At 38.6% G+C, this 20368-nt stretch overlaps 2 protein-coding genes across 2 annotated transcripts; one reads left to right on the top strand and one right to left on the bottom strand.

Moving 5' to 3' along the window:
- Positions 1-861: 861 nt before the first annotated feature.
- Positions 862-14235, top strand: ift70 (intraflagellar transport 70). Its single transcript, XM_015023486.1, has 19 exons — positions 862-1066; positions 1378-1443; positions 2441-2650; positions 3538-3594; positions 3743-3878; positions 4613-4717; positions 4791-4919; positions 6218-6267; positions 7296-7448; positions 8020-8085; positions 8160-8213; positions 8321-8386; positions 9163-9239; positions 9807-10014; positions 10875-10946; positions 11277-11380; positions 11523-11601; positions 12639-12768; positions 13554-14235. Exons 1-19 carry the CDS (start codon positions 1019-1021, stop codon positions 13688-13690), a joined length of 1947 nt encoding a protein of 648 aa, XP_014878972.1. The 5' UTR covers positions 862-1018; the 3' UTR covers positions 13691-14235.
- Positions 14146-19546, bottom strand: cunh16orf89 (chromosome unknown C16orf89 homolog). Its single transcript, XM_015023487.1, has 8 exons — positions 19287-19546; positions 18236-18388; positions 17115-17265; positions 16892-17009; positions 16561-16723; positions 16238-16342; positions 15473-15562; positions 14146-14442 (listed from the first exon to the last, which is right to left on the bottom strand). Exons 1-8 carry the CDS (start codon positions 19465-19467, stop codon positions 14339-14341), a joined length of 1065 nt encoding a protein of 354 aa, XP_014878973.1. The 5' UTR covers positions 19468-19546; the 3' UTR covers positions 14146-14338.
- Between the last annotated feature and the right edge of the window lie 822 nt (positions 19547-20368).

Here is a 20368-nt window from a genome sequence, read left to right as displayed (position 1 = left end):
ATATTAAAGAAAGAAGGTATTGTATCTTTGTTATTCTTTGATAGAATGTTATATTTTATTATTTTAGTAAGAGAAAAAATGGCTCTATTCTTTTTGGTATCTTAGACATCCAATACAGGGACAGTTGCTGTTTTAAGCGATTTATTTTCTTGTTTTGTAGTTTGTATCTGAATAAATCTTTCCCACACACACTTCCCATGTATATCTCTAACTCTGAATAAATCCCTTCAGTTTTTGAATTGATAAAATGTGAAAACATATTTTGCTAATACCTTGTTTGCTTAGAGTAATTAGCAATTAGCAACTTAATTTACATTAATATTCTCTTTATCTCTGATTTGTATTTGCTTAAATAAAAAAATAAATGTGCTCAAATTAATTGTCTTTTTCACATTCCACATTATGTAACTGACACTTAATAGAAATGAAAATTGTATGAATAAAAACAGGTTTATTAACAGTTGAGTTTGTCTGTAACTTGTTATACAAGAGAAAAAATGTGTAAATAATTATTTAAAACTTAAACTTCTGTATTAAAATATATTTTATTATTTCAGTAAATAATTATTTCACCTTTCCATTGCTACAACCCAACCCGAAAAAACTCTTACGCCGTCGCTATGGCCGTTGAAAAAGAACGTAGCATCTGATTGGTTAACCTGCACAGCAACTTAACTGTAAACCAATCACTTCCTCTGTAGCAGTGTTGGTGCCGCCTAGTAAAATTTATGGATAAAATTTAGAAATTAAATAAATTCACAATATGCTGCAGCACTGGACTATGAAGGAGTAAAGTAACACGCAGTTTAATATATTTTAACAACCAAACAAAACAAATCATTTTACTTTATTGGTTGCCGAAGACGCCTGCCAACTTTACGTCGTTGCTAGGTAACAGCTCCTATGCATTCCTTCTCGTCTCCGTTATAGGAGTTAGCATAAATGCTATGATAAACAACTACAGTTTACGGAGAAAATCGAGTAGTTTGTGTTTCTAAAAAGCTGCTTTCTGGGAGCCATGACAGCGATTAAAGATGGGGAGTACACGGCGACCATCTACACACTGGTGAGAAGCTCGTTGTTTGGAGAGAAGTTAGTTTCTCAGGTCAACTGCTACATTAGCAGTGATAAAGCCAGGCCAAACTCCGTTTAGATTTGTACTAAATTTAATGTACGTCCATAACTGAAAAGGGAAACACAACTTAGTTACGCTTTTTTCGATCTTAACTTTCATCTCTGTAATTCGGCATACAAATTTTAAATAAATATGTTCCACTGTATGTTCAAATACAACAAGATGTTTTGCTTTCATTAATTTAATAGTTTGTTAAAGTGTGTTGATAGATATTACATCTCTGCTTATTTTATCTGTTTTAGATTAAAGACGGACAATATGTAGAGGCAATTCACATTCTAAACGGCCAACTTCAGAAACACACCAAGGTAAGTGGCTGAGTGATCCAAAGAAGCTGCCAACATAATATCCAGGGATGCAAAAGCAAACTGAGCCACTATACTGTCAATTTAAAGTCTATAACAAACAGAACTCTGACAACGTCAGATGCATGGGACTGTTGATTTATTCAGTTTGTTTATGTTTATGTGATTGTCCCTATCAAATAAACCTAATAAAAAATTTATGAATTGCATTTAAAATTAAAAACTCTTGTCTGTATCTGTAAATCTGTTATATCCAGGACACCTTAAGTGGCAATTTTAGCTTCACATGGTTCAAATTCTGGAAAAAAATAAAAAAATAAAAAAAATAAAATCTACTATTAAGAACCTTTTGCTATCTAATTATTAATTAGTTAATCCAAAAATAACTAATAGATCATCCCTATGTATCATTTAATCAAGCTTTTTCTAACATTCCACACTACAAAATAAGTAATAAAACTATGAATTATGTGGGCTGATGTCGGGTTAATATCTGTATTGGCCAATGCTCAAAACTGCAATATTGGTATCGTATCAGAAGTGAAAAAGTTTCACCCCTAGAGAGGTTGTTGGGTCCGAAGGTGAGGGCTAAATAAAGTAAAAGACGCCTCAAAATTAGTTTTAGTTTTCACTCAACAGCAGACCTGAAGACCGATCAGACTGGAGCTGCTCAGTGTTTCTTCAGCTGAGTTTTATAATAACTGGAGCTAATCTCTTCTTAGGAGGGCAGAAACCAAAACGTTACAGTCATCAGTTTGGCAGGTTGTGCATTTAACGCATCTCTGGATCAGAACCGGGTCACACTCTAGGAATATTATTTAGAGGATAAAACACTTTGTTCCTAACATTTTTACTGATTTGGATCAAATATAACCCAGCTGTTTGTTCCTGTCTGCCAGTCAGTGCCAATAACTAAAACTTAATCCAGGGTTTGAGGATTATTTAACCTACATTCTGTTGTTTTTATGTTGGAGTAACTCCGTGTGTTTGTGTGTCTCAGTCCAGAGCGGCGCTGTCCCTGCTGGGGTTTTGCTACTACCACATCCAGGACTTCAGCAGCGCCGCGGAGTGCTACGAGCAGCTCACCCAGCTGCACCCGGAGGTGGAGGAGTACAAGCTGTACTATGCCCAGTCGCTGTACAAAGCCGGGGCTTACTCTGAGGCCACCAAGGCCTCGTTTGTCCTGGACAACCCCAGCAGCCACACCAAGGTGCCGCATGTTTGATCCGATCCTCATGTTTAATCGAGGCAAAGCTCTGAGCTGCCGGCGCAGACTATAGACCAAAACAGAATATGTTTAAGAACGGTAATAAAGGGAGAGATAAGAAGAGCATATTGTGTTCAAGTTTTCCTGCCAAAATATAGAAAGTGTCTTTATGTCTGTCTTTTTCAAAGAAGTTCCATGAATGACCAGAGGTTATAAAATAACAGATTAAAAACAATCAATATCTTTGTTATCGAGCTTATATGTCTATTTATTCAGTAATTTAACAACAAAATTGTAAAAATACAAAATTTTCCTCAGTAATTTTGGTCTAATTTCTTAATCAATTTGAAATAAAGCGAAACTATCTGTTACAGCCAGAAACAGGAGCTTGTGTTTAGTCAACAATTCCTTAATATTGATGAAAAAGTACAGTGAAAAAGATGTATTTTTGTAATATTTATTCTGTTTCATGTGTAAAGTATGGAAAATTAAGACTGCCAAATTACAATAAATACATAACTTATGAAATATTGATTTAAATGTGTCCATTTTTTAAAGCAGGAAATAAACACAGAAATAATTAAATGTGTTGCAATTTCATAAAAAAATAGACATAAATATTTAATGATTTAATAAATTATTTCATGTTCCTGTGCTGAAGCACATCAGGAATTAATTTAAAGTGTCTAAACTTCACCCATCAAACTCAGTAGGCTGAATTATAAATCTGGAATAAGTTGTTGATTTGGTGTTTGAAGCAGCCAATCAGACGCCAAGCTCTCCATAAAAACAGCTCTAATAAATTGAAATATTTTTTAATTTGTACTTTATTTTATCTGTTTTTTCATCATATTTGTTTCCGTTGTTGATTCCTGCTGTTTCTCTCGCAGATGGTGAAGCTCCAGGCATGTATCAAATTTTGTGAGGAGGATTATTCTGCTGCCAAGGTGAAGCTCGTTCCCATTGCATTGTATTTTATGATTGTGTACAGCACTTTGGTCCTGTCGGTGTACAAAGTGCTTTATAAATAAAGTTGGTATGGTACCAGCAGCCACATTGTTGAGTGATTGTCTCTCCGTCTCTTTGTGCTGATAGCTGCTGCTGGAGCAGCTGCCACAGGACGACCCAGACTACGTCTACAACATGGGCTGCTTGCTCTACCAGGAAGGCAAGTACGAGGAGGCCTGCAAGAAGTTCATGACAGCCATGCAGATGTTGGGATACGTCCCAGGTGATCAGCCAAACTCACGCAGGACGCAGGAAACCTGTTTATCTCTGTGGTTTTATTGTCACTCTTGTCATTCACAGGATCTGATTGGTCTCCAAAAAACTTTGTTAGGTGAATACAGCAGGCGAATGTGACCCAAATCCGACTTTTTCAGCCACAAAAGAATCCAACCTGTTCTTCCTAAAAATGTGGAACTAAATCAAATCTGATCGTTTTCAAAGCGTCTTCATTCGGAACGATCATGTTCTTTACCCTGATGCGTCATATTTCTGCATCAGAAGAATCCAGATGGTAAATCTGAACATAAACAATGGATGAAAATGACAGATATGAACTAATGAAAGCAGTCAGTGAACGCACCACATCCCCACCACTCTGAGCTCTGACTCCACATCCAATCAGATGGTTAGCTGGGCTTTATTTTTATAACTTTATTTGTTATGATTTTGTGACGTTACAGTCGGCTTCTGATGCTGAATTAACTTTAGATTGATCCATAGAGGGTGGCGGCCATTTTTACTGCTGTAAACAGAGCCCTGCTGAGTGATGTCAGCGTTCTTCTTCTGCACATCCGGGTCACTTTGGGCCGTTAAACCGTTCACCCAGAAATCTGAGTGTATTCACATTTAATTAGTAGTTTGAACGACCACACAAAAAATGGACCTCTGTCCGAAGAAGTCCGTTCATAATGACCGTAAATGTCCTGTTTTTCTTTGTTCATGTGTTTTTTGTGCCAGCGTTGTCCTACAACATCGCCCTGACCCACTACAGCATGAAGAACTATCCGCAGGCCGTCAAATACATCACAGAGGTCATAGACCGAGGAATGAGTGAACATCCAGGTGGAATTACTTTCTGCTTTTCTCTGTGAACCTCTTCAGCTCGTTGACTCGTTTGTGTTTTGTTGTGTGGCAGAGCTGGACGTCGGGGTGAAAACGGAAGGCTTCGACGTTCACAGCGTGGGAAACACTCTGGTCCTGCATCAGTCGGCTCTGATCGAAGCCTTCAACCTCAAAGCAGCCATTGAATATCAGATGAAGAACGGTGAGAAGAACCTCTGGTTCATAAAGACCAGGAAGAACTGAACAGTTTTAAAGAGCTTTTAACGCGATGCAGAGAAAGACCTGAATGACCTGAGCTTTTTTTGGCTGTCTGGAGTGTAACGCTGCTCCTCCCCCACTAGTTGCTGCACGCTATAGCCAGCTGGCTGGAAGAAGGATTCATATCTAAAGTCATTAAAAAGTCAGAAGTGGAACAACTTACACATTTTCTTTATAGGAATTTTCACCCAAAACAGTTTGGGTTTGTGCCGGGACACTCGACAGAGCTAGAAACCTGTTATCCACAGGGCTGAAACAGTTAATCGACTTAATCGTTATCGATTATTGAAATAATCACCAACAGAGAGTATTTTCCAGAGTTCTGCTCATGCAGCTGCGTGTTCGTCTTTAATGTCTCTTCCAGAGAGAGAATGACGAAAAAACGAAACAAAGACAGAATTTATCTGGGGAAAGAAAACTCCTAAATCCTGTTTTCATCCTGAACCAGAATCCTCTCTGACACATTATCAGAGCAAAGCTTAAAGAACAGTGATCAGAGGAGACGGAGTCCCACACCAAGCGGCTCCGCCTGCAGGACTTCTCTTTCCTTCTCCTGTCTGGATTTCCATTTCAGGAATAGTTGCGAAGGTCAAACTGAGAACAAGTTTCAGGGTTGGGTTGGTCTTTACTGTCAACATTTGGGGCAGAAGTTTCCTGGTCCGACGCTCTGACGTTCTCTATGTTCTCTCTCTTGCTGGCAGCAGAGTTGGGTACCAACTAGTTCCATTTATTCAGTTACAGTTAAATGAGTAGCACTTTAGAAAAACTCTTAGGAGTATTTTTACCGCACTGTACTTTTTATTTTTACTTGAGTATTTTACTATGAAGCATTTTCACTCTTACTTGAGCAAAATTTCTGGATTTTTAACACACTGAAGGAAAAATAAACATGTTTTAACAAAACATTCATCAGACACACCTGCAGTTTTTGTTAAAGTTTTACAACTTTTTTATTGAAAGACAAATTTATTTCGTCTGATTTTGTAGTTTTTTGTTAATCATAAGAATTATTGTCCTTTTGATCCTTAAAATACCTAAATTTACACTTAACTTTATATTTTGGTCTGTCTGATAATGTAGTTTTTAAACATTAAATGATTGATAATTTGATCAGTTACAAAATACTTGAGACGACTTTTTACCAAATACTTTTTTACTCTGTCTTGATTAATTTCTTGAATGACTACTTGTCTCTCTTACTTGAGTAAAGTTTTTGGGTTCCTTGCCTGTTGGTTCCTGCAGGGCAAGCAGCTCAGGAGGCGCTGACTGACATGCCGCCGAGATCAGAGGAGGTAACCTTCATCGCCCTTCATCACCGTCTCCTCCTCAGGTCATCGGGTTCAGGTTTAATCTGAAGCTGCTTGGACTTGTTCCTCAGCAGCTCGGCATCAGAACATGGCAGGAATGATCATTTTATCTTCATACCGGGCTGTTATTGAGATAAATGTACTCACCTTCGCTTCACCAGATGCTAATGCTGAGAAATGACTAGCCAATGCTGCCCCCTGGTGGTAGCGTTGGATAGTGACAGGAAAAATGTCGATTCAAATTCAACTCAAAAATAATTTATTGATCCAAAAGGGAAATTAAATAAATTACATAATAATAATCACAGCAAAATGAGAGATATCTAATCTAAACTGTTACTCAGAATTTATTCTGCTAATCAACACATGATGAAATATATTAAAATAATAGATGTCAATGGTAAATTCTGCAAAGAACATTCAGAAACCGTCATTTTATTCTGGAATTGTCTGAGATAACTTTATAATTTGTAATGTTGATAACAAACATTCACTAAGATATAAAAAATTTATTTTAGTTTTCATGGAAAGAATACAAATTAAAAATGAAGGTAATTAATGAAATTATTATATTTAGAACATTTTATATCACCAAATGTACATTTTCATCATTTTCAGCCTTTTTTTACAGTTTTGGTTAATAAAATGTAACTGTATTTATCCAAGATTTCCAATAATGCAAATAAAAAAAGCTGTAAACACAAATGACTGTCATTAAAAGTTTTTAATTTATCATAATGCTTTTGGTTTTGGTATCAATGCATCCATTGGAATATTTTATTTCACATTCTGTGTTCTTTGTTTTCTATTTGTAAACAAAGATGTTTTCTGAATAGAAAACATTTCATAAAACAAAATATGATTTTGGTGTCTGCATCTGGTGTAGAAGTAGTGCCGCGTCTTCCCCCTGTTTGTTGTCTGATTTCTGTGAATTAAAGTAACTAAATCTTTAAGCATAAAGAAAATGAAAGTGATTTGTGACACATGCATGATTATTTTCTGTTGTTCTGCAGGAGCTGGACCCAGTGACGCTGCACAACCAGGCCCTGGTGAACATGGAGCAGAAGCCTTCAGAAGGATTTGAGAAGATGGCGTTTCTGCTGCAGCAGCCGTCCTTCCCCCGGGTCACGTTCGGAAACCTGCTGCTGCTCTACTGCAAACACGAGGTACAGAAACAACCAGGAACAAAACGTCGGCCTTCAAACCGTCAGCCTGGAAGAGGCACGTGAATTTGTTTCAGCTGCATTGAAAAAGTGAAATATGCTCGACCAATAATTCACTTAATTATCATTAAATTATTGGCCAGCATGTAGTTTTTACTCACTGCCTCTGAGAGGAACTATGACTAAAGTAAATATGGAAGACAAATATTTGACATATTTTAAATATATCTGAGTGAATCTGTTCATAGCTGAATGAATCTGTTCATATCTGAGTGAATCTGTTCATAGCTGAGTGAATCTGTTCATGTCTAAATGAATCTGTTCATATCTAAGTGAATCTGTTCATATCTGAGTGAATCTGTTCATATCTAAATGAATCTGTTCATATCTAAGTGAATCTGTTCATATCTAAGTGAATCTGTTCATATCTGAGTGAATCTGTTCATATCTGAGTGAATCTGTTCACGTCCTGTGAGCGTCGGGTTTTCTCTGATTCTTTGTGTTCATGTTGTGAATTGCCAGCATGGAGGCGCTGTGGTTTCATTAATCAGCCTCTGCTGGATTTCCTTCGCAGTACTTCGACCTGGCTGCCGACGTCCTGGCAGAAAACGCTCACCTCACCTACAAGTTCCTCTCTCCGGTGAGTTTCCCCGTGTTTCTGCAGGAGCCGCATGTTTTCCAGCGATCGCTGACCGACTCTCTTTACGCTCCCAGTACATGTACGAGTTCCTGGACGCGTTACTGACCTGCCAGACGGCACCAGAGGAGGTACGGCAAGACCATTTACTGCATTATTTCAGAGAATAAAAACCCTGAAACATCTTAACGTTACGGTTTGGTGTTCAGCTTTGTCTTTTCTTCTGATTCTCTTTCAGGCCTTTAGAAAGTTTGAAGAAATGAACAGCAAACTAACAGAGCAACTTCGCAAGCTGGCAAAGCAGGTTGATTTTTCCTCCGGTTCTTTCTAAATCCTACAACAGAATGTAAAAGCCAAGATAAGAAAACAATCATGAAATTATGAGAATAACCTCATAATAATGCAAGAAAAAAGTTGTTATAATAAAAGATTAAAGTCATAATACCAGAATAAAGTTGTCCGATGAAAATTAAGTTAAAATGATACCAGAATAAAGTCATAATATTACAATGAAACAGTCGTAATAATTCAAGATTAAAGTCATAACATAACATAAAGTTGCTAAAATATGAGAAAAAAGTCGCAATAATACCAGAATAGTTGTTATTTTATAAGAATAAAGTTGTAAAGACTATAAGAAAGACTGAGGTAGCAGAGGAGAAGTCAGAAATACCGCCCCCTGCAGGTGGCATTTAGCATCACTGAAGCCTGATTGTTTTGATCATTTTTGTGGAAGATTTTCAAAAAAAAACCCTCACAATTATGCATTAGCATGGAAAAATGTGGGTTTCTGTTAATTTTGCGTTAATTTCCACAATTGAAGATTTAAAAAACTGACTAATTTTGAAGCAACTTTTATTGTAGATGCAGATCTTTGATGGGTTTTCTGCATGTCTCCAGACTGAGACTCTTCTTTATTCTTTCTTACTATCTGAAACTCAGTCTGTTTGGATGGAGAATTTCTGTGATCCAATATTATCAATCAGACATTAAAAAGAGATTTTTTTAAGAAAGGGTAAAGAAGCAACAAAATAAAATTAGAAAAAAGTTTAATTCAGTCTGAATTTGGTCCTTGCTCAGGTTCAGGACACCAGGCACACCAGAGACGACGAGGTCCAGAGCAAAACGCTGCAGGACTACGACCTGCTGCAGGAGAAGTGAGCACACACAGGCACACACACACACACACACACACACACACACACACACCACAATATACTACCAGATACACTGCAAAAACACAAAATATTACCAAGTAATTTTGGTCCAGTTTTAGTGCAAATATATCAAAACTGAAATACAAGTAACTTTTCTGGAAGATATGGGAGCTTGTTTTAAGTTAGTAATTCCTTGATATTTCCATTAGCAGATTATTTCACTTAGTACGAAACATTTTTCCATGTTATAAGTGAAATAATCTGCCAATAGAACAACTAACTTTTTCATCAACATTAAATAATTTTTACATTAAATCAAGCTTGGATATCTTGCTGAAAAGTTACTTATAAGTTAGTTTAGTCTTATTTCAAGTGTACTGAGATATTTGCACTAGAAACTGGACCAAAATTACCTGTAATATTTAGTTTTTGCAGTGTAATAACTATAATCACACATTTTAAAGTGTAACATCAACACAGCAGCTCATGTTTAACTGATGAAAATCAGTTAATCTGTTTTCTGCTGTTTCAGTGAAACGTTGTGAATTATTTTGGTTGTACTCTCAGGTACGTCGTGGTTCTGATGGCGCAGGCGAAGATCTACTGGAACCGCGAGAACTTCCAGATGGTGGAGAAGATTTTCCGAAAGTCGGTGGAGTTCTGCAACGACGACGACACCTGGAAGCTGAACGTGGCTCACGTCCTCTTCATGCAGAACAAGTACAAGGAGGCCATCAGCTTCTACGAGCCCATCGTCAAGACGCTCTACGACTCAGTGAGTTACCATGGCAACGGGTGGTAGAAGGGGCGGCCGGTAGCGCTGGGGGGCGATGACGGCCTGCCTTTCTGTCCAGGTGGAGCACTGCAGCATGCAGGAGTGTCCCTGCAAACCAAACCACTCCTCTGCAGTGTTTCCTCCTCTCAGCGTGACGTCTTTGCTTGCTGTGGGTTCTTCTGCTTCTGGGGTCCAGTTTCAGATGCGCTGCACCAGGAGACAACTAATTAGACACAAATTCAGATTTTTCATCTGATTTTAAGCCGTTTACCTTCCAGTCGTGTTCAGGCATGCAGGTCCAGAGGGTTTGGAAAGTTACACAATCAGAAATTAACAGCAATAATTTGGGTTGTTTATCCTCCAATAACAGGAAAAAATTAGACTTTTCAAAAGTCAAAATTTATAAATGTCCCATTTTAAACTACCTAGTTAGTTAGAAAACAAAATATTTAGCTTGGAGCCAGATAATTATTTCATCCACCAAAAGTTTAGTGGGTAAAATAAGTTCTTACTAAATATTTACTAAATAAGTATTTACTAAAGTAAATAAGCATTTAATTTAGTAAATACTTAGCTCCAAACTAAATACTTGGTTAGCTAGCTAATTATTTGTCTAGCTAAATATTTAGCCAGCTAGCTCAATTTTTTGATAGCTAACTAAATACTTAGCTCCAAAGTAAATAATTAGTTAGTTAACTGAGTCCTTTAACAGTTTTCCTTCATTTTGTTGGTTCCAAACAAGCTGCCGCTGATGAATTTTGTGTGTGTGTGTGTGTGTGTGTGTGTGTGTGTGTGTGTGTGTGTGTGTGTGTGTGTGTGTGTGTGTGTGTGTGTGTGTGTGTGTGTGTGCACTGCTGTAGATCCTGGACGTGAGCGCCGTGGTTCTGGCCAACCTGTGTGTCTCCTACATCATGACCAGCCAGAACGAAGAGGTGACAATCTTCTCCTTCATATTTATATTTTTTTCAGGTTAAAGGTCACCAGGATTAAAGATGGACAGGAAGCAGAGATATTCTCTGTGAAAAGGACAGCGCTCTGCCAGCAGCAGGCTATGCTCTGTCTGCTTGTTTCTGCAGATAAAAATAAGTTTATACAAAGGGCCAATCACAGTGAATTGCTGACAGCTGAACGTCAATAATAATTAATAATCATTAATCGATGGTGCAGTAAAATGACCAGCGTGGCGAGAAGCCATGACATTAAAGTTTTTCTTGCTAATGCATTGATCGGCTCAGTTTTTCCATTTTATCGTTGTTTTCCAGGCTGAAGAGCTGATGAGGAAGATTGAGAAAGAGGAGGAGCAGATTTCCTACAATAATCCAGACAAAAAGGTTTTCCACCTCTGCATCGTCAACTTGGTCATCGGGTCAGTGTGGCGGGACTTTATGACGTAGCAGGAATAATGTTATGAGTTATTGGGGATAATTTAAAAGATTAGTGAACACCCAGCGTAAGACTGCTGGTCATTTCTGCTGAATTTTAAACTTGTTTTCCGAACCGTTTTTCAGGACGTTGTACTGCGCCAAAGGGAACTACGACTTCGGCATCTCTCGAGTCATAAAGAGCCTGGAGCCGTACAACAAGAAGGTTCATTTTATTCTGTCGTTACCTGATGAACTCAGCCAACAGGGGGCGGTAGCGCCAAGATTACCAACATTAAACCTACATCAAAGAAGAACATCCACAGCACGGCTAAGGCAGTGCTGGGTTCTCCCAACATTTACACAGTTGGCTAGTTTCTCCTCATCATCGTTTGCAGCTCAGTTTTGAAGTTCAAAGGAAACAAAATCAGGACAAATAAGATTAAAGTGGAGAAACTAAAAAATGTGCTTCACTGGTGCTTCCACAGAAAAGTGGGACTCATCATGTGCAAAGTGGACAGAAACGCAAACTTTATCCGCTGTTTCCAACGGTAACAGAAATTTTCTTCCAACCAGGCTACATAAACATGCGACAGAAACCTCAAATCAAAAATTACTATTTGCTTAAAATTTGCTTTTTCTTCACTTTTTTCAGGTATTTTTCTTTGTTGATGACAATCATATTTTCTGAAGGGAATATTGAAATTAGATGCAAATAATTCACTGAACAATTAAAGTAGCAAATAAATGGGCAGAATTTTTGCCTTAAATATTTATTATTATATTTTTCTTCAGCTTTGGTTATGAATATTCAGCCTCAGAAGCCAAGAAATTATTAAAAATCTGTCAACTTCTAAAATATTTTCAAATGTAACTGTGTGTTTAGAGGTTGATCCGATTCCTGCTCTGCCTCTAAATACAATACAAACTTCTGGAGGTCCGGTTGTTTTCCAGCTTAAGTGAGTGGCTCTGCAGGACTCAGCGGTTCTGGTTGGGATCTTTGATCCGGTCCAGACTCTGTTTGCAGCTGAGTCCGCTAAGCTGCAGCTGGAAACACAACGATCAACTCAGGAATGTGAAGTCAAGCTGGAAAACTGGCTTCACTTCAGACAGAGGCTTGTTTTTAAAGGGTTTAATTACAAAATGTTTGTAACAATGAGTTAATTTCTGCTTGTGTGCTTGTGTGTGTGTGTGTGTGTGTGTGTGTGTGTGTGTGTGTGTGGGTGTGTGTGTGTGTGTGGGTGTGTGTGTGTGTGTGTTTAGCTCGGGGCGGACACATGGTTCTACGCCAAGCGTTGTTTCCTCTCGCTGCTGGAGAACATGTCCAAACACATGGTCATGCTGCGGGACGCCGTGGTTAAGGAGTGCATTCAGTTCCTGGAGCACTGCGAGGGTGAGCCGCGGTTACACAACAACAGATACACACCTAGAACTACACACTGAGAGATACACACTGAGAGATACACACCTAGAACTACACACTGAGAGATACACACTGTGATGTTCTCAGACTGAGTTTTTTAGGATCAGAGTTTACTTTTTTGTTTGGTTTGCATTCACGCCTCCCTAAATGAACCGGATTTCTGAACAAACGGACTGGAGTTGGTTTAAAGCAAACTAAACAGGACTGGTGTGAATGAAAGGTCAAAGGTCATGTTAAAAATGGCCTCCATGGGAGAGTTTCAAGACCAGAACCACAGCTGACCAAAAGAACATGAAACTCGTCTAAACTTTACCAAAAACATCTTGATAATCCCCAAGACAGATGAGACAAAAGTGAACTTTTTTTTTTTTGAAAAAACGTTTCAGAAACAGATTATTATATCTCCAGTAGCGCACGGTGTTGGCACTGTGATGGTCTGCAGCTGCCCTGCTTCCATAGAACCATTTAGGTTCATAAACAAGTACCGATTCGTAACTGTTTCCTCCCTGTTTCCTCCCTGTTTCCTCCCCCGTTTCCTCCCTGTTTCCTCCCTGTTTCCTCCCTGTTTCCTCCCCCGTTTCCTCCCTGTTTCCTCCCCCGTTTCCTCCCCGTTTCCTCCCTGTTTCCTCCCCGTTTCCTCCCTGTTTCCTCCCCGTTTCCTCCCCGTTTCCTCCCCGTTTCCTCCCCGTTTCCTCCCCCGTTTCCTCCCTGTTTCCTCCCCGTTTCCTCCCCGTTTCCTCCCCGTCTCCCTACAGTTTACGGAAAGGGGGTGCCGGCCATCATCGAGCAGCCGCTGGAGGAGAGCCACGTCCACATCGGGAAAAACACGGTGACGTACGAGGCGCGGCAGCTCAAGGCGCTGTTCTACGAGGTCACCGGCTGGAACAAATGAAACTCCAGCTCTCCTCGCTGCAAACAGCGACAACCTCTGCTCTGTCAGCTTCAGTTTCCTGAACTGCTTTCTATCTTTATACTCAGACAAATAAATGTAAAACTATAATTTATCAAGGATAAACAGATATTTATGATAATAAAATAAATAAAATAAGCTTTTCAAATACAGATGCCTGGAGGTTTTTAATTGATATTAATTTCACGTTGGAGAAAATTCCTGCAGATCTTTTCTGCTTAGCGCCATAAAACACAACATTTAACAACATTTTCTGTCTGTAAAAAGAGAAAATGTTTTCTGGAGTCAGAAAACTTCTGGTTAGCAATAATTCAAAGCAACATGAATAAAATGGGTCAAACTTGGCATCAGGGACGAGTTCATGCAGAAATTTAGTAACAATCAGGATTAATTGTCATATGAACTTAAATCTGTCACAGATGCGAATAGTTTTCATACTTACAGTAAAGAAGTGTGCGTGTGTGTGTGTGTGCGTGTGTGCGTGTGTGTGTGTGTGCGTGTGTGTGTGTGTGTGCTTTTACATTAGCTGAACTTAATCCAGATTTACAAAGTGGATAAAAACACAAACTTCCAGCATTTTTTATAACATCAACAAATGTGTTGATACAGCAGGTGTTGTGGACAGTCTGTTCAGGACAGCGGCCTCTTCGTTATGTCCTGCTCTGTCAGGTGAAAGTTCAGGTATCCTCCCAGAGCGCCCACCGCCACCGCTGTCATGTGACTGGAGCAGCCGTCTGGAAACATGAACCACATCACAACACCAGGATAATTCATCAACACATCCGGCTTTTATCGGAGCTCAATTAGTGAAGGGACACTAATGACCTATGTACTTTTTGAATCACATTTTAGCTAATTTAATCGACAAAACAGGCAATATTTTCAATTCAAAAACTTTTTCTGCTGCTAAATTATTGAATAAATAGACATATGAGCTCAAACATGAAAATATTTGTTGTTTTTAATCTCCTTTGGTCAGAGGTTCCCAAACTTTACCATGCTAAACCCCCCAAACAGCATCAGCTTCTGGGCAGGGACTCTCTTTGCAAACCTCCTACTAAATATGTAAGTAAACTTCTACAACTTCTTTAATGTTTTTCTTACTTTTATTCTCTACTCAATAATTAATACTTTCATAATCATTTAGCACAAATGCTGCCTCATATCTTCTGAATTTAGTTGATTATGCTATGCTAGCTTCACGAGCAAAGCAGCCTGAGGAAATTGACTGGCAGCCAATCAGAATGCAAATAACATTTGAATAAATTATTTTAACTTGTGTTTTATATTAGTGATTGATTAAAAAATAGATTTCCAGAATTTCAGGAAGCCCTGATCATTCATGGAGCTTCTTTAGAAATGTGAACTGTGGACACTGACATTAGCGTCAGCTGCTACATGGTTAGCATGAAATGTTTAGCATGTAGCAGCTGAGATGTTATTTTCTCTTCGCTGATATGCTAACTCCTAGCACAACCTGAACACAGCTTTTCCAGCGACCAATCAGATCATTTGGAAGCACAAATTAACCCCCAGTGAACCAAAAGAAGCGGCTCGTCGTCCATCGCCTAAACAACATGTTAGCATGAAGAAAAAAAACGTTTTCTCTTATTTCCATGACCATAATCTCTTTAATAAATGATTGAAGTTAAAACATAAGTTGTAAAATAACTGGAGTGAAGAATATTTGGGTGTAAATGCTGATAATCTGCTATTTGATTCTGCTCTGCACTTGATTTTTATCAGAGAATCAAACAAACTGACCTGGAAGTATCTTCTCCCTCCGTTTTACTCTCCGGTGAGGCTGCAGCTGCTCCAGCAGCTCATCTCCAATAATCTGCGAGATGAAGCTTTCTGGGGAAACAAACATGGAAACCACTCTCAGAGACTTCTTAACATGCTGACAGACGATGAAGGGTAAAATTAAACTATAATTAAACTAATTAAAAATTAATAAAAGCAGCTTTTTTATACAGAAAGGCGGTTCTGAACCGAATCTGAGAAACTATTATAAAAGCAAAACAAGATATCACATTTGTTTTAAGTGATATTTTTAAACTTGGTTACAAAGTAACTGTTACTGTAATCAAATGCTATGCAGATTATACTTAATGAGTTTCTGTTTAAGCTGCACAAACGAAACCAGACAATGCAGAGGATATATATATTTCTCTCCTTAAACAGATATGAGAACAAGATTTATTTTATTTGACATTTACACTGGAACTGGAAGACATTTTAAATATACCAAATAAATAAACAAAACAACAGAAACAACAAAAAATATAATGAATTATGAAGTCTCTGCAAACAAAACTGTCCTTCAAAAAAAGGCTTGTTGAGACCAAAGCACCAAACTGAAGACTTTTACGATCCAGGTTTTGGTAGAAAGAGAGAAACGATAAATCATCAAATGGAAATGATTGAGCTGGTTTTAGTTTATCATGTTTATCATGTTTAATTGATTTGTTGTTATTGTGAAAATGTAACCAGCTGTTCTTATGCCAGGACGTAGCAGCAGATACTCACTGTCCCTCCCAAAACAGCCGACTTCGTCGTCTTGCAGCCTGAGGATGTGCTGCAGCCAGTCGGTTTTCTGGAAGTCGGAAAAACCAGCTAATCCACAAATCAGGACTGTCAACAGAATAGAAGAGGAGCAAAGCTTTAATTTGTTCTTTCTTCAAAGTATTTTGTGCAACAAACTTCAAATTAGACGACTAAGCACTATAATATTAAACAAATGCACCAGACTGTGGATGTGTGGAGGCAGCGTAGGGTTGATGAAGTAGCCAGTTTAAAAGAGGAAATAGAAAATATAATCATAATTGGACAAAATGTTTCTTGATACTCACTGTTTTCAATGAAGATGTCGACCGATTGTTCGGTTAAACCGTTAGCGACGATGTCCTGGTTAGCCTTCATCATGTTGGAGCAGAAAATGTCTTGGTAGTTTTGTTCAGTCATGTTTTGTCGGGACGCTCGGGTGTCACCTTTCAACAAGTTGTTGCAACCTCTCTGTGATGAAAACACAAACCAGTTACAACAATGAAGACGGTTTGAGATGGAAGTGGAGTCCCTCAGGGCTCTGGTGTTGGTCTACTGGTATTCACTGTGTACACACTTCTATCAGAGACCAATCAGACTTAAATTTATAGTTTTGTGAAAGACTGTAGATGGTTTTACCATTCGGCCAATCATAAAGTAGAGGAGCTGGTGGGACAGGGAGTAATGTGGGCAGCCGAACCGGGTCATGGTGTCCCGGCAGGGCTTGGTGACGATGCAGGGCGTCCCGTTCATCTTCCTGCTCAACCACAAACACACAAACAGACTGACTCCAAACTACATATTAACATGTATCTCCCAGATTACAAAACCTTCCAACGCATCTAAAGCATTTTGGTCGTACCAGGTCCCCAGCAGCAGCGTCAGGCACTTATCGCTCAGCTGCTCGTCGTAACACTCAGAGGTCAAAGTTGAGGGATAAACCAGGCTGGGATCCGTGGAGCGCCACTCCTGAGGAATCATCCAAAACGTCCAAGTCAGCAGCGGCTCAAACTCTGCAGACAAACGATGTGAGCTTGTGTGAGCGACAGCCAACTCTTTTCAGAATAATGTCTTAGATTGGTTTTACTTGGTGGCAAAACGTTTTTATTAGTTTGTTTTCAAATATCAACCTGGTTAAAGAGTATATTATTTTTCTACTGCTTCTGAAAAACAGATCAAACACTTAAAAAACACTCAGCCAGTTTTTGGGAATAAATTAATAATTTTTGGTGTCTGGAAAATGAGCCGTTTCAAAAACCTTCAGAATGAAACGTCATAAATCAGCAGGTGCTGCCTGTTACCTAGCAACCCCAGCAAAAGCTCAGTCTGTTACCTAGCAACCCCAGCAGAATTCCGCCCATCACCTAGCAACCCAAGCGTTTGAGATAGTAGGACAGGGAAGTGTTTTTACACATGTAGTGGGAAAATTTTAAGGTTTCTATGATAATTAGCTGAATCTATGCACAGCAGTATTATGATTCTTGTGTGACGCATGAGCTCATGAAGAAGACTTCTGAAGGAGTTCAGTTTCTCTGGCCTTAGCATTACCATGCAGTCATTGGGTTGTTTCTTTATCTCTCATGGCTCCAAGTGAAAGAAGACATGTGCTGCTGTCTGTTCTGTAACCAAGTAGATCATCAAACTATGTGAATGAATGAAACTCTCCCTATAAATCTTCAGCTCCAGGCTCTTTCTCCTCACTGTGATCAGTAAGCAGAGACTTCAATACTGATTAAGAATATATTCTTTCTCTGGTTCTTGAAACAGTTTTCCCTCACTCTTTGCTAAAGGAAAATTTCTACAACACACATCTAACTTATTGGATGAAATGTTCTCTAATAGAAATGGGCTTGTGTCGCATCATATTCACACCCCAGGGAAATAGGAAGTGATTGATTACTGATTAAACATTCTTACTCTGATTAACTGAAAAGAGAAAGAATTATAGGAAAGTTAAATTTATTTTATGATTGTCTTCCTGACCTCTGTAGTATTTGGGGTCGTTGAGCCTCAGAGCGGCGACAGCCTTGTCCAGGCTTTGATCGAGGCGGCTGAGCAGAGCGACGGCGGTGGTCCTCTGAGCCCAGCTGACCGGGTCTGTGTGTGGCCAGGTCCGGACCGCTTCCTTCAGCTCGGCTGGAACAAACAGAATAAATCCACAGGAATTAATCCCAGCTTTCACAGGGAGATGTTGTTAGACGGAAAACTCTGGGATGGTCAGAGAGCTTTTATGACCAGTCCTTTAATAATATAATATTAATTTGGTTTACTCAGGTGATCTTGGGATGATATTGAAAAACCTCAAATATTTCAGTCTGACAAATAAAATAAAAAATAAGATAGAAAAACAGAAGAAATCTGCAAGGGACCAATTATTACTTAGATATGAAAAATATGTCACATTACAGAGTCATACCACTAGGTGGAGATATTTATTTTTATTTATTAATTAATTAATTTCGTAATTTGATCCATGAGGTGCTTTTGGCCTGTCCAGCTCACCCTATATAGTTACTTTGTAAATAAATGTATTTTCTTATGGCTTAAAACCTTCAAGGTGAAAGTAATATGGCTACAACTGGAGATATTAAATGAATTACTTACTGAATTATTCAAATAATTATTCAAATAATAGAATAACATGTTGTAATTGTTTTCTCATTTGTTGTGTTTACTGCTTTACAAGAAAAATCCGAAAAAGATAATTGAAATATTTAATTAGAATTCTGATTTTAGGTGGTTCTTGTGCAGATTTAAGGATTTTGTATCTGCAGGGATTAAAATAAACCTAAAGATTTTAAACAAATGCTGACAAAAACAAATATACACAAAAGACAAAAACAATTATCGTTTTTGTAATTTTTTTGTTAAAAGATTAGAAATATTATTTCTGCGTCATGAAATAATATTTTAATAGTCTAAAGGTTAAAACATGCATAACTGTATTTTTATGCATATTTTCTCCCTGAAGCTGCAGGTTTATCCAGTAAACAGCAGCTGCGCCTGTTTTCCAGCTGCGCTCCTGCAGACCTACCCTGCAGCATGACGAAGCCCACCGCCCCGTCCAGGTTGATGTGCTCATGCTGCCGCTCCAGGAAGGACACCCCGCGGGAGAGGCTGCCCAGCAAATCATCGATCACCTCGGCCCGACTGGCGCACAGCGCTGCGCCGAACAGAACCAGCGCCGCGGGCGGTCGGTGCGCCGCAGTCCGCATGTTCCTCCTGCAGGCTCCGGGACAGACGGTGAGACAATAACCAGGAGGACAGATGGTCTGGTGTCCTATAACAGGGGGTGGGTCAGCGGTGACGTCAGCCGGGCCTTCACATATGGTCAAAATATTAATATTCAACTTCCCCAACTCATAATTAAAGATAAACTTTATTTTTTTCTGCTGCTGCTTTACACTTAAAAGACACACAAAAGAGACAAATGTAATACCAAAATGACAATGAAGATATTACCAGAAATGTCAACATTAAATTTAGGAAATAATTAAACTATTAATTTACATGTGGATGCAGTGTCCCAGTTTCCTCCGGGATTAGGGGGAGCGGGGTGAGGCGGACAAATAACCACCGGAAACACGTGACCTCTTCTGCCTGAAGGTTTTGTAGGCGTTGTAGTTTTTTGATTGATTCATCAATTTGATTTGAGATGAGCAACTCATCTGATATCAAAAATTATCCGAGTATATACGAACTTTCAAATAGAAATGTTGTATTTATTCATAACTTATGTGACAAAAAACTGTTCAATCTTGTCTTACATTAAAGCACTGAAGTTAATCAGAGTCTAATAAAGTCCATACAGGTCAGTTGGCCTTGAAGAAAGCATTTTACTTTGTTTTGATAATCATATGCAACGTGAATGACTTATGAGCTGATGAACATAATTTCAGATAAATATGTTTGTGGCCTTTTTTATAAATACCAGAAGTTAAATAATTAGGTCATCTTTAACGCACTAAAATCAGCTTCTGATATAAGTAAACAACAAAAGTAGTAGAAGTTACAACCACCACTACTCTGTCAAAAATAAAGGTTACATATTTAGTCATTCAGAAAAACTAACTTTTAGTTGCCAATGATATTAAAAAATGAAGTTCAATGTTTTAC

The sequence above is a fragment of the Poecilia latipinna genome, unplaced genomic scaffold (genome assembly GCF_001443285.1).
Source record: "Poecilia latipinna isolate Pla-1442-1.1 unplaced genomic scaffold, P_latipinna-1.0 Scaffold3317, whole genome shotgun sequence".
Lineage (NCBI taxonomy): Eukaryota > Metazoa > Chordata > Actinopteri > Cyprinodontiformes > Poeciliidae > Poecilia > Poecilia latipinna.
The sequence above is the reverse complement of the archived record's forward strand: the minus strand, read 5'-3'. Positions and strand labels throughout refer to the sequence as shown.

Coding starts and splice junctions, on each gene's coding strand:
- ift70 (XM_015023486.1), top strand. CDS start 1,019: ATGACAGCGATTAAAGATGGGGAGTACACGGCGACCATCTACACACTG. Junction 3,879..4,612: donor GATGTTGGGATACGTCCCAG/GTGATCAGCCAA, acceptor TTTTTGTGCCAG/CGTTGTCCTACAACATCGCC. Junction 7,449..8,019: donor TGCTCTACTGCAAACACGAG/GTACAGAAACAA, acceptor TTTCCTTCGCAG/TACTTCGACCTGGCTGCCGA.
- cunh16orf89 (XM_015023487.1), bottom strand. CDS start 19,467: ATGCGGACTGCGGCGCACCGACCGCCCGCGGCGCTGGTTCTGTTCGGC. Junction 18,389..19,286: donor GGGCTTCGTCATGCTGCAGG/GTAGGTCTGCAG, acceptor TGTTTGTTCCAG/CCGAGCTGAAGGAAGCGGTC. Junction 16,724..16,891: donor ACTTTATGATTGGCCGAATG/GTAAAACCATCT, acceptor TTTTCATCACAG/AGAGGTTGCAACAACTTGTT.